The following is a 12561-nucleotide window of genomic DNA, read 5'->3' as shown; positions in this document are numbered from 1 at the left end:
TTTATTAAGTGTGCACCAGGCACACGCGTGGCAAGAGTGCACCTCAAAGGCTTCCAGAAGGCGTTGGGGGGGGGGGGGGTCCACCCATGGATGTCACACGTCTTGCATATCCTGCTTCCAGAGTTGCCGCAAAATCGCTTTTATTGCAGTCGGGACACACGCACACACAATGTTGCCTTTGAACGCACCGCCGCTGTATCAATTTATGGGCGCATTCGACAGCTGTCAGGTGCAAAACACGGCTGCGTTTAAATGCACCACTGGATATCAAAATTCTACACAACCTTGTTCAAATAACTTGGGTGATACATTGTTTCAGTTGTCAAATTGGGGCGGGGGGGGGGGAGAGTGGAGCATAACCGTGATGTTACGTTCACGTCAATAAATGAGAGAAATCTGGTCAGGGAGGCTGCCAAGAGGCCGATGGCAGAGATTTCTGGCACGTACTGGCCGTTTACTGCGTGTGACAGCAATCTCCCCCTTTTCTCCACATGTTTGAAAAACACTTCCACTCTTATCAAGAAAAAAAAAATCACAACCAGCTCCATTTTGGAAAATTACATTGCTATAAAACAATTTGAGAAAATGTGTTGGGAGGGTACATCTGCTACAAGCTGCACTGCTCATCCTCAAAAGACCAGAACTATTTTTTTCTAGTCTCATGACTTTGGACGTGATGGAAGGAATTATGAACACTTTGAAATCTCGGTCAACACAAACCACTAAAAAATTATTTGAATATATCAGGAAAAGCTGAATAGAACAGCTCAGAGTTGTCATAAATTGTTCCGACTATCATTTCACAAGTTTGAATGTTATTGTTGTTCCACTTTAAGAATTGTGGGACCGCCTTGGTTCTTTTTTTTTTTAAACTTCTCTTGTTAAAAAAAAAATATTTAAAGAAAATCATGGTTTTTGCAAAGGTAATGGGTTTGGAGGGGAGGATAGTCGGTGTAATTTTTCGGTGATCATACCTACCTGCCATTTGAACGCGGGATGTGTTGGGCTGAAATCCCGATTGCATTTGAACGCAGCAGCGGCATTCGCGTTACCTGCTCGGAGCGTCTTTGGCGCATGCAGCTGCAGTTGCTCGCATGCCGGCGGAATGCTGCTATCATGAGATCGGATGGCAAAGTCTTTATGCAAAGTGTTTTGCATAATTACAGAGCAAAGCTGCGAGAGCCACCCTCGCATTTGATGGGTCACAAAACATCCACAATTGCCGCCGCCGAACAGGCCGCCGAACAGTCCGCACGCAGCGCGCGGGCGGGTGGACAACAACCTGCAGCGTCGCGGCTCCATTCCACAAAAAGGAAAGACGCCCCCCCCCCAAAAAAAAAACACAACATATACAGTGTACTGCAATTTGAAATGATTTCCGGTCACATTTCCTTTTTATCTTGAATTATTTGAGTCGATAGAGGTCAGAACATTTTGTTCTTAGTGTCAGCTTTATGTCATGAGTTTAAACTCGTTTAACCCCCCCCCCCAAATAATAATAATCAATGGTGTCAATTTTGATCGGTTTTGGGTAATTTGAACCAAGAAATTTGCCGTACGATATTTTCTTTTTTTGTCATATTAAAATCATATTCATCTTCATTTACAATGAAATCTGCACGCTTAAATTTGACATTTGAATGAAATTGCATTGCATTTAATTCTGAGCTTTCTCATTAAACACTGTCGCTTTTCTTCGTTTTGAAACAAGTTTGAATTATTTGTGCAAAACGATGATGACGCAACGCTGAATTTCAAAAACAAAATTGAAATTCCATTCCAATGAAACGAAACTACAATTTTGCACAATTTTCGTCGTTGTTATGCTATCATTTGAATTTGTTTCCGCCAAACGTGATGCTCAAATTTAGATTTAAATTTAGATGGTTACACACTCCCGACATTAAAATAATGCTGACATTTATGGACACAATATTGATACTTAGTTATTTAGCCATTTTTTATTTCCTTTATTTTTTATCTATATTAAATATATATATATATATATATATATATATATATATATATATATATATATATATATATATATATAAGAATGCACACAATGCTGAAGTTTGCAGACGTATTATTTTGATAGTTGAAAAAAAAATCAAGTCATTTCGTTTCTAGTGGATTCGACCGAATTATTATCGTTAAAATTTTAACTTCAAAATTAAAAATAAAAAAGTAACCGAACAAAAGTAAACATTTTGGCCGGATAAAATTCAAATTAGATAAATATGGACAACTTTTCCATGCACGTGAGTGGCAGTTTTGCAACAAACGAATGAAAAGAAGACAAAGTCGTCCTGCAGCTTACAAACAAGAATGAACTTGGTTTTTTTTTTTCGGTTTTTTTTTTTTGGCGTTGTGAATTTCATCGTTTTGGCAAAACAAAGACTTCCTTAAACGGCCCGTAAAGATTTTTTAAATGAAATTTTGGACTGTAAATTCACGTTTCTGTAGTTCAATTTCAAAAGTGAACTCTCAGCGATCGATGAAAACACTTCGGAAAATCATTTCAGGAGCTCCTTTCTATTTTGGAAATCGCTTATGTGCTATTGTTTTTTTGGGGGGGCGTCGTTAGGATCGACAAAATGATAATGTGAAATATTTCACTGTGCGAAATCGCTGGAATTGCAGAACTAAATTCTATTTTCCACCATATTGTCAGTGAGTGAGATGGAAAGAAAGTCATTTGAATTCGAACATGTACAAGCGGGAAATTATTTGGTCATATTTTTCGAGTAAATGAGGGGGGAATTACCACATTTTAATCGGAAAATTAAGTATGGTAAGCAAGAAAATTTCTATGGGCATGTGATGTTTAAAAACACACCTAAGTTGTTGGTGACTGAAATAAAAATAATTCCCTTAAAGATTTTCGTTGTAAAATAAATATAGTGATAATGTGAAAGTTAAAAAAAACAATGATTTTGTACATTTATAATTAAAAACTACAATTGAGAGGAAAGAAAGAGCAGCTGAGGTGAAAGGTGCCAAAGGGCGCCCTCTGCAGGACGCCGCCGCAAGCGCACATGATGCAGACCGGCTTGCCGTCATCTGCCCCCCTCCCTCATCCCCCTTTCCCGGCCTGTGGGTCATTAGTGCAGCGGGGCCCGGCGCCACTCACCGGGTCACTCGGCGGCGGGGCAGGGAGGGAGAAGGGTGGGGGGGTGTGGGCTGGGTCGGGTATTCCTTCCCCTCCACAAACGTTCACAGGCTCTGAAGTCATTTGGAAAAGTGCCGCACTGACAAGACGCAAGTGCATTGATATTATATTTTTTTTTTTTTGGGGGGGGGGGGGTCACAAAGACGTACTCCCCGCGTGTGTCAAACAAATCACAGTAAGATAGTTTTACAAATATTTTATAAAAAAATACCAATAACTATACAATAAAGATACTATTTATATTTTTACGTGTGGTCAATCCAATGGTAGGGGTTTTAAAATGAATCAATATTATGAATAATGAAATTCATACTTTTATTATTAATATAAATTTGGGGCAGGGGGGGGCTATTTTTCTCATTCATTTTTCATTTCGTCCAGATGACAAAGGAAATATCTCCAGAAATTGGAGATGTGACGTCACAACACAAAAAAGGTCTTGCATTTAAAGCCATAAAAACCAACATTTTTTTTTAAAAGAAATGTGATTAAACATCCCAAATCCCAGCACAACAACTGAAATTCACAATTATTTCATAAGGAATTAAATAAAGAATTTCAAATACTAGACATATTTCCCCAAATTATCAAACAAGCATCCATGCGTTTTTGTTTTAACATTTGAAGGCCGACATTATCTTTGGTGTTGTTGTTGTCACGGCGCCGGTCACAACAATGATGATGATGATGATGATGATGATGATGAAGATGATGACTGCCGTTAGCGGCAATTACGAACTCACATTTTTTTTTAAAAGGGAAATGAAAAGATAAAAGGAATTAAACCTAAGAAAAACGAGACACCCTGAACTCACCATTGGGTGAAACTTTTTTCTTTTTGTATGGCGCAAGTTTGAGGACTGTCAAATTTGATCTTGGGGGCGGGGGTGGGGGGGTCACGTTTGTTGAACCTCTCAGAGAGGCCAACGCGTCCAGTCATAAATGTTGTTTATGATGCGGCTTTTCAGGCTCGCAATGCAAGCTGCCATTTTCTTTTGCCGCTGAACCACTTCAATGCAATACTTCATTAAAACATTTTTTTTTTCTTTTTCTTTAAAACGACATTTTATCCAAATTGCAAGCCGGCCTAACCTGAAAGTTTAAAATGGTGGGGAAACCCCAAGTAGCCATCAATCACATCCATTTTGCCGTTGTTGTGTTTTGTTGTTTGTGTACTTTTTAAATCACTTGATAACCAAATTAATACATTTTTTCTAAACATCTAAATGCTTTCCGAATCCTTGTGGTGGCCACGCCCTTTAATCTGGCAACGCAAAATGCGATGCGTCTCCCAAAAAAACACCTTTCCTCCTTTTTTTTCTCTTCAAAGCAAGAAAATACAAATTCAAATGTGCACAAAGTGGCTTCGATACACTAATAACTGCAATTCATAGACGAAGCGAGATTATGGCCTTTTTACCGGGGGGCGGGGGGCGTATGTGTTGGACGGGGCGCAACCACCTTCAAAGTGACTCTCGTTCTCCATCAATCAATCAAATATATTTTAATGTACTGGAGGCTTTAAAATGATTTACAGTGTGATTATCAACGAATGCCCCCGTTGTAAATGCTCGACTTTATAAATAATACAAAGTAGAAGAAGTACAGTGCGTGTGATGATGTAGTATGTTCAATATTTTAAATGGTCTCGTCCATCCACATCATCCGTGTGTCATCCCCCACCCATGTTTTTTTACTCATTGTACAACAAAGAAAATAAAAAAAATCAAGATGGTAATATTACATGTATTTTTTATGTAATATAATTCATTCATTTTTCATTCCGTCCAGATGACAAAGGAAATGTCTCCAGAATTTTGAGATGTGATGTCACAACACAAAAAGGGTCTTGTATATTTCTTATTATTATATAATTACACATTTGTCTTTAAAACGGATCAAGGTGTTTAAGTGTACCGGAAATGTGTATTTATTTGGTGCGCAATCGAATCAAGGTCGTCTTATTATTCATTGGTAGTGCACAGTAGTTTAATAATGATAAAACAAATTCATAACTGCCTTCTTTATCGGTAGGGAAATGAGCGGAAAGAAAACTTTACAAAGATGTTCCCCCCCACCCAAAAACAATGTGTGGAAGTTTTGTGTAATATTTCATATGATTTCTTAATTACAAATTCACGCCACATTAAGCGCAGTTTGCTCGACTGTCCTTTTCAAAATTATTATTATTATTATTATTTCAACAAGCAACGTTGAAAACAGAACCACTTGCAACCCGAAAGTGTCCAAAAAGTGGATTTGTCTCATTTAATACACCCCCCCCCACATTATTAGGAACACCTGTTAAATGTATAAAGTAAAACGATGCTCCTTTCGGCTTTTTTTCCTCAATTGAATAAAAGTTTTAATTTTGTAGTGCGTGTTGCATCGTCATAAATATATAATATTCCAAACTCCCCTCAGTGTGAGACAATAGCATCATAAATGTCTTTTTTTTTTTTTTTTTTTTTTTACTGCTTTGCGTATTGGAGATTCGCTGGACTTAATGAAGTGTCCCGGATGTGCAATCGTCCACAACAACATTTCAGCTTCACGAGCACGCACACACACTCCCTGCAAAAAAAAAAAGCTGCGCACGCGCGCGTGCACGTGAACTCTCGTAAAGAGCCACGAGGTGGGTGCAATTCCGGGTGCTGCAGGTAGATGGCGACATTTTATAACCTTTCATGGCCTGACGTGCACTCTGTGTGTCCACGTTACAGTAACATTTAACCACCTGGACAAAATGTGTCAAATATAATTGAGAGGATTTTTCTGGGGGGAGGGGGGATTTTGGGGATGGTAAGGAGAATTTTGGAGCAATAGTCTTAACAAAAGTCCTTGGGAAGTACAGTACATCAGTCGAACATGTATTGGGTGAAATGGTAAATATTAGTTTGTCACATTCCAAGGGAAGAGGGGGAAATGTCCTCCAATGGAGGACCGCATTTTAATCTTGTCCAAATAAGAACGCCCACCCCCTGAGTGCAATGGGAAAAAATACGACTTAAAAAAAAAGATTCCTTTTAACGAAATATTGTGGCAATTAAACAAAATGTGAAGTCACTCGCGCCAGCCCCTCAATAAAAGTCACGTTAGGGAAAATAATTCCGCCTCTTTTCGCTTCCCGTTGTTCTTCGAATTATTGGATCAGAGTTGGACCAAAAAAAAAAAAAAGATATATCATAAAGTGAATTGCTGCTGCGACTTGGTCACAAAAGCATCATTTCGTATAAATCTTGCGACTTTGAAACTTAATTTCTCATATGACGCCCATAATCATCATCATCACCATCATCCTCATCATCATTATTCGTAAATCAAGCACGCATGCGCAACGCAGCAGCAGAAGCAGCAGCTAAAAACATTTCCAAATCATTACAGCACGGCTTATAATAAATAATAATCATAATAATTCATCACAGAAATTAATTTCAAGAGAGGATGGATGCAACAATTTGTTTCTTGTCAGCAGAAATTTGGGATTGCATGTGATCCGAATGGGGTGTCAATACGAACATATTAAACATATTTCATCCAAATAAGAATTCTGAAGTCGTCACTATTCAAATGGGGGGCGGGGGGATACACGGATCCCCCAACCCACGATCCAGTCAATCATCCATCCGACACGAGGAAAAGAAGCCATGAAAAGATATCAAATTCATAAATTATAATTTAATACCAAGAACAAATTTACAGCAGAATGCTCGTTGTACAATAAGCTAACACAAAACAAACAAACAAACAAACGAACGAACGAACAAACCAACGAGAATTGTGTTCAACTATTAGAAACTTCCACGCACACTCACGCACGCACGCGCGCAAACGCACACACACACACACACACACACAGGTATCACTTGTAATGAATTCATCATGATCATCATCATCATTTTAAAAAAAGGATCTATACGTTATCAATACCCTGCAGTCATATATTTTTTTCAATATATTTATATAAAAAAGTGGGTTCATAATTACAATCATGTATCATTCTCTGGTCCACGTGCGTGTGTGTGTGAGTGTGTGCGTGTGTGTGTGTGCGTGTGTTTGTTTGTTTTATGTGTAACTGTGACCACTGAATTGTTGGATAAACTCTCTCTCTGTCACACACACACACACACACACACGCGCGCGCACACACACGTCAACGCACCCCCTAAAAATCTGCTCACCCTGTTTTCAAGTCCTCATATGATGATGAACTTTCACTTAATGTCCTTTTTAAAGTGTGTGTGTGTGTGTGTGTGTGTGTGTCATTAAATACAAGGGCTCGTGTGTAGTGAACGCACAGATTATATCTATACAGCCCCCCTCCCTCCCTCAATGCCCCCCATCCCTTCAATAAAAAGAAAGAACATTTACATTTATATAGCAAATAGGGTAAAATAGGTTAGCGACCTGTGGCCATGCATTCACAGTCTAAATATACATGAACCCCCCCCTCCCCGCCCCAAAACAACCAAAAAAAAAAAACAGAAGAAAAAAAATGAAAATGTGGTTGTAATAATATAATAATAATAATAATAATAATAATATGTATGTACATAACTCGTCAGTGCTACTGAGCCGAGCTGAGTCCGAGACTCCGTTGGAAAGACGAGCGAAAAAAATGGAAACCACAGATTTGCTCTGGGCCACTCAGAGCTGCTAGAAAAGAAACAAGTTGACCTATATTTACAACAATACTGCCTCACATCGGCACGCTTGCACGGCCGATTCGCGCATCCTAAGGGGATGGGGGGTGGGGGGGGGGTGAGAAACTGACCAACACCACCGCCGCCGCCTCCCCCACCCCTCCCCTACCACCACGTTGTTGTCGAGAAATCGCGTCATGCTTGTCAGGCACTTAATTCTGAGAAAAGGGGAGGGTTTGTTTTATTGTTTCGTCATTTAATACTGCTATTAAGCACCGCATCGGCTTGGCTTTTCAACTCGCATGACCACCACCCCTACGAATCAGAACTCATCTAAACATTCTACACTAAAGGACATTAAGGCTGCCAATTGGTCAACGAGGACAAAATAATACACAATCTTCTTTGTGGCTCATTAATATCACAATTGGGAAAGTAAGTGCGCTCGCAAGCATGAAGCTTCTAAAGATGATAAAAGTCGGGGAAAAAAACTTCTATTGCTGTGGTTGGAATTCATTTCTCTCTCTTTTTTTTTTCCTTTTCGCTTCTTTTTGTTTGTACACATTATTCTCCAAACCGATGGAAAATAACACAACCACCTGTGTACTACACAGTCACATATTAAGCCGGTTTGGAACCAGAGAGAACAAAAAAATAATAATAATAAATGAGAAAAAAGTACAAAACACACACACGCGCGCACGCACAGCTATACATTTGGACACAGGACACAAGTGGATCAAAATAAAACTCCTTTCCTTTTTTTTTGTAGAACAAAAAAATGCACTTAATACTTAAAATTTCGTCAACAAAATCCCATATTTTTTCCGCTTTTTCGTGTTGTTGCTTTCGCTTACAAACACTTTTCAGTTCCGTCAGTCAGTGGATTCGTGTCCTTTTTTGTGGGGGGAGTGGAAGGAGGGAGGGAATAATTCACAGTTTTTTGTTGTTGTTGTGTCCTTCCAATATTCCTTCAGAGCAAAAAAAAAAAAAAAAAAAGTGGAAGCAGCTAAAATGATCGAATAGTCATCTCCAGCCAAGCGGCCCCTCCCTCGCAACACACGCACGCACGCACGCACGCACGCGCACACGCCTTACTGAATGGACATGTAAGGCCAGTTAAAGCTGCTCCCCGACAGCAACATGTCCCTGATGAGCGTTTCGATGGGGGTCTTACCTACCAGGCGGACGAAAAACAACTGTTCAATGACCGAAGAGGACACGGTGCGGAGGGAGGGCAGGCGCAGCAGCAGCTTGCCGAAGCGGGTGGGCTGGTTGGGGTACTGGCTGCGCACGTACTCCTCCAGGGCGCACTGGGACTTCTCCTGCAGGCTCTCCACGTGGGCCACGTCCGACAGGCCGCACGCGTCTGGGGAAGGGGGGGGGGGACAAAACAAACAAACAAAATTTCAGTACAATATGCGTGGATAGCGAGAAGAAAACCGTGTGTGTGTGTGGGGTGGGGTGGGGGTGGGGGTTCGTATGGTGCGCTGACCTTTATTGAAGGACCCCCCCCCCACCACCACCACTCTCCAACTGTATCATCACAACTGAATCGTTTTTTGGTCTTCTTGTGGTTTAAAAAAATAGTTTTACTCCATTGCACATGCTCGTGTCGCGGCAACGCAACAAATACAGTTTAAATTTATTTTCTTGTTATTGTCATCATTTGCAGTGCAATCACGACAGAGAGCATCTAAATGTTATCGACAGTATTAATAATAACATATGCGGAAGTTTCATAATCAGAGGACGCCCCATAAAAACTGGATGAAAAGTATTTTTTTAATTATTGTAGTTTTAAATTTCAAATGAGAGTCCATAATTATATTTTTGATCCATGCTACATTCAAATAATCCCGAAATTTGTGCAACAAATGGATTACACACTTTTAGTGGCATAGAAGTAATGACAGTGTATATGTAGTGTACTTTGGATCGTTGTTATCTACACTGAAATGTTTTATTTTACTGTCTAACATTATTTTTAATTATTGTTGTGTTTTGAGCGATAAAAAAAAATAGCAGAAAGCTCATCTATAAAAACTATTTACATTCGAACTAAACGAGCTTTGGTTATTATTTTATTTAGTAAATATTTGATTGATGATCGATATACTTTTAAAGGTCGCCTTTTAAGCCCATTCGTGATTTATGTTCAACGTATTTAATGCATGAGAAAATACAACATATTTTGAAACGTGCAACACATTTCTCTCTTTTTTTTGCAATACAAGAGAATTGACAACATATGACGGACGCATGTTTTGTTTTTTTTAACAATACAATTTTCCAAATCAAAGCGACAGCCCCCCTCCCCATATCGATGTGACGCGTTCGTTATCCACATTTGATGCAGAATGTCGTCAAGTGACAAATTGTTAGCATTCCAACTTGACTCCAACACACTGTGCAATATTCGACCTGTCTTCCCGTGTCTCTATCATTTCGGTGCCCCCCCCCCCTCCGCACGCCCTCCCCCGAGTCTGTCTGGGCCCCCCATCCACCCCGCGCACACGCACGCACATCATTTATATCTGTCACCAGCCCCAAACAGGACGCGGGGTGACAAATGGCGGAGGAGCCCAGCAAGAAACGCGCTATTATTGTTGGCGCCGCGGCGTGACCGCGAAGGCAACACGGGCTCGACGTTCTCACCTGTGGTGAAGAGCACGATGGCCTTGAGGCAGCTGTACTCGGCCGAGTCGACGTGCAGCGCCTTGAGCTTCTCCACCTGCTCCTGGAAGATCCGAATGTGGTCCATGAAGGCCACCACGCGGTCCGCCGACATGGGCGAGGCGTGCAGGCCGGCCGCCGCCAGCAGCGGGGCCACGTGCAGCGGCATGGAGCACTGCGCCGCGTTGAGCACGAACAGCTCGCTCCACGTCAGCCGCAGCAGGGCCACCTGGTCGGTGATCTGCAGGTCCGGGAAGAAGGGGATATTCCGGGCCCACTCCACGGCGCTGAAGAGCATGCGCGCCGCCAGTTCGCAAATGTTCTCGATGCCCATGATGTTGTTGGGCTGCATGCACTGGCTGCCGTAGCGGGACGTCGGGTAGGGCTCCGCGCGCAGCAGCAGCGAGATATATCCCGAGAGGTACGAGTGGCAGTGCAGCGGGTCCCCGTTGGTCAGCGCGAACTGGCCGTGGTGCGGCTGCGTGGGCGGCACCCGTCCCCTTTGCACGGCTGCAGTAAAAAGAGAGACTACAGATATTGAAGCCTGAATTCTGCACGTCAAGCACCGGCGGAGCGGATTGCAAAATGGCAGCAACGGCACACGAGGCGCTCAGCCCACTCGAGTGGGGATTTTGCGTTTGGATTTCGGATTTTCGAACGCCACAATCGTGCCCCTTTGCGTTACATTTTTTTTTTTTGGTTTGTTTTTAAAGCGGCACATCTGGATGTAATCGATTTTCAATTTGCTCGTCTTGAGTAAGGATATTTCAAAAGAACCGAGGGGGGAAAAATAGGATCCGGCGGAGCTCCTCCCGACTCGAGTGCCGGCACAAAGCGGAAAAGAGGCACGCTTCGGCCGGCCACCTCGGGAGGGAGCACCCGCTGCACCCCCCCCCCCACACACACACACGCGCGCGCGCGAGCACACACACACACACGCACGCACACACAGACGCTGTGTGGAAGACAAAGCAAAACTAGGAGGTAAACAAAAAGTCCCAATACCTTCCCGTCTCATGCCGACCTTGAGGCATTTTTTGAGGCGGCAGTACTGGCACTGGTTGCGGTGGTGCTGGTCGATGGGGCAGTTCCGGTTGGCCCGGCAAGTGTACGTCAGGTTCCGCCGCACGCTGCGCTTGAAGAAGCTCTTGCAGCCCTCGCAGGTGAACTGGCCGTAGTGCTTGCCGCTCGACTTGTCCCCGCACACCACGCACTCGATGTGCTGCGGCTGCTTGTCCGCCTGCTGCTGGCCGCCTTGGCCGCCGCCGCCGGGCGCCGACTGCCCGCTGTTGGGGCCGCCCTGCGCGGGGGTCTGCGGGGCCGGCGGCGCGACCTGCGCGGCCGTCAGACCCAGCTGGCCCGGCTGCGCGTTGCCCAGCGCCAGCCCGCCTTGGGTCTGCGAAGAGAGGGCGCCCTGGGTGTCCGCCACGTCGTCCTGGGAGCCTCTCCACACTACCATTGCCATATCTGCCTCTCAGTCACCGGGGGTGGGAAACTTTTTGCTCGGCCGTCTTGTCTCTTTTGCGACCTTTGTGAGGGGGTGTCGCTCCGCGCGCCGACGGGGGAAAATGTCACCACAGCCCAGGCGCTCCGTTCCGGGAACGAGGCGACTCGACGACGACGACGAGGCGGAGGAAGAAGACGACGACGGCGAGGAGGAGGAGGACGACGAGGAGGAGGCTGCTTCTCACCAGCGAGGCCGAGTCAAGGGGGCTCCTACTGCCGGCCATCCAGCACCCCCGCGGTCGGGGAAGGTGGGCCGAGTGCCGGGACGAGAGCGAGCAAGCAGCATGGACCGGCTTGGCTTTTTGGAGCTGGGAGGAAGAGGAGGAGGAGGAAGGAGGAGGAGGAGGAGGAGGAGGAGGAAGGAGGGTAGGAAAAGGGGGGGCGGGGAGGGGTAGGTGGGGGGGGCGAGGATGGAGAAGACCCGCGGTGTAATGTGGACCAACGATCTCCGCGTGCGACTCTTCAAGAATTCTCTCCGCTAAAAAGAAGGAAAAATCCGCTTCTGGAGCCAGCAAAAAATATGGAGACGTCCGCCTTTTTTTTTTTTTAATACAATCCTCCTCG

General features: G+C 43.7%; 1 protein-coding gene across 2 annotated transcripts; it reads right to left on the bottom strand.

The window, feature by feature from the left end:
• Positions 1-7660: 7660 nt before the first annotated feature.
• nr2f2 (nuclear receptor subfamily 2, group F, member 2) lies at positions 7661-12295 on the bottom strand. 2 transcript variants are annotated; one of them, XM_061821764.1, is made up of 3 exons: positions 11497-12295; positions 10474-11019; positions 7661-9184 (listed from the first exon to the last, which is right to left on the bottom strand). In XM_061821764.1, the coding sequence occupies exons 1-3, from the start codon at positions 11954-11956 to the stop codon at positions 8910-8912; spliced, it is 1281 nt and encodes a 426-aa protein (XP_061677748.1). In that variant the 5' UTR covers positions 11957-12295; the 3' UTR covers positions 7661-8909. The 2 variants fall into 2 exon arrangements, with proteins under 2 accessions (XP_061677748.1, XP_061677749.1); XM_061821765.1 differs by having other exon boundaries at positions 10474-11001; positions 11497-12291.
• Between the last annotated feature and the right edge of the window lie 266 nt (positions 12296-12561).

Source organism: Syngnathoides biaculeatus, chromosome 6, assembly GCF_019802595.1.
Source record: "Syngnathoides biaculeatus isolate LvHL_M chromosome 6, ASM1980259v1, whole genome shotgun sequence".
Classification (NCBI taxonomy): Eukaryota; Metazoa; Chordata; class Actinopteri; order Syngnathiformes; family Syngnathidae; genus Syngnathoides; species Syngnathoides biaculeatus.
The sequence above is the reverse complement of the archived record's forward strand: the minus strand, read 5'-3'. Positions and strand labels throughout refer to the sequence as shown.

What these genes read in the sequence shown, in the direction of transcription:
- nr2f2 (XM_061821764.1), bottom strand. Translation starts at nt 11,956, where the DNA reads ATGGCAATGGTAGTGTGGAGAGGCTCCCAGGACGACGTGGCGGACACC. An exon ending in GGTCGGCATGAGACGGGAAG is followed by an intron (nt 11,020 to 11,496) that starts GTATTGGGACTT and finishes CAATATCTGTAG; the next exon opens with TCTCTCTTTTTACTGCAGCC. An exon ending in CATCGTGCTCTTCACCACAG is followed by an intron (nt 9,185 to 10,473) that starts GTGAGAACGTCG and finishes CCCCTTCCCCAG; the next exon opens with ACGCGTGCGGCCTGTCGGAC.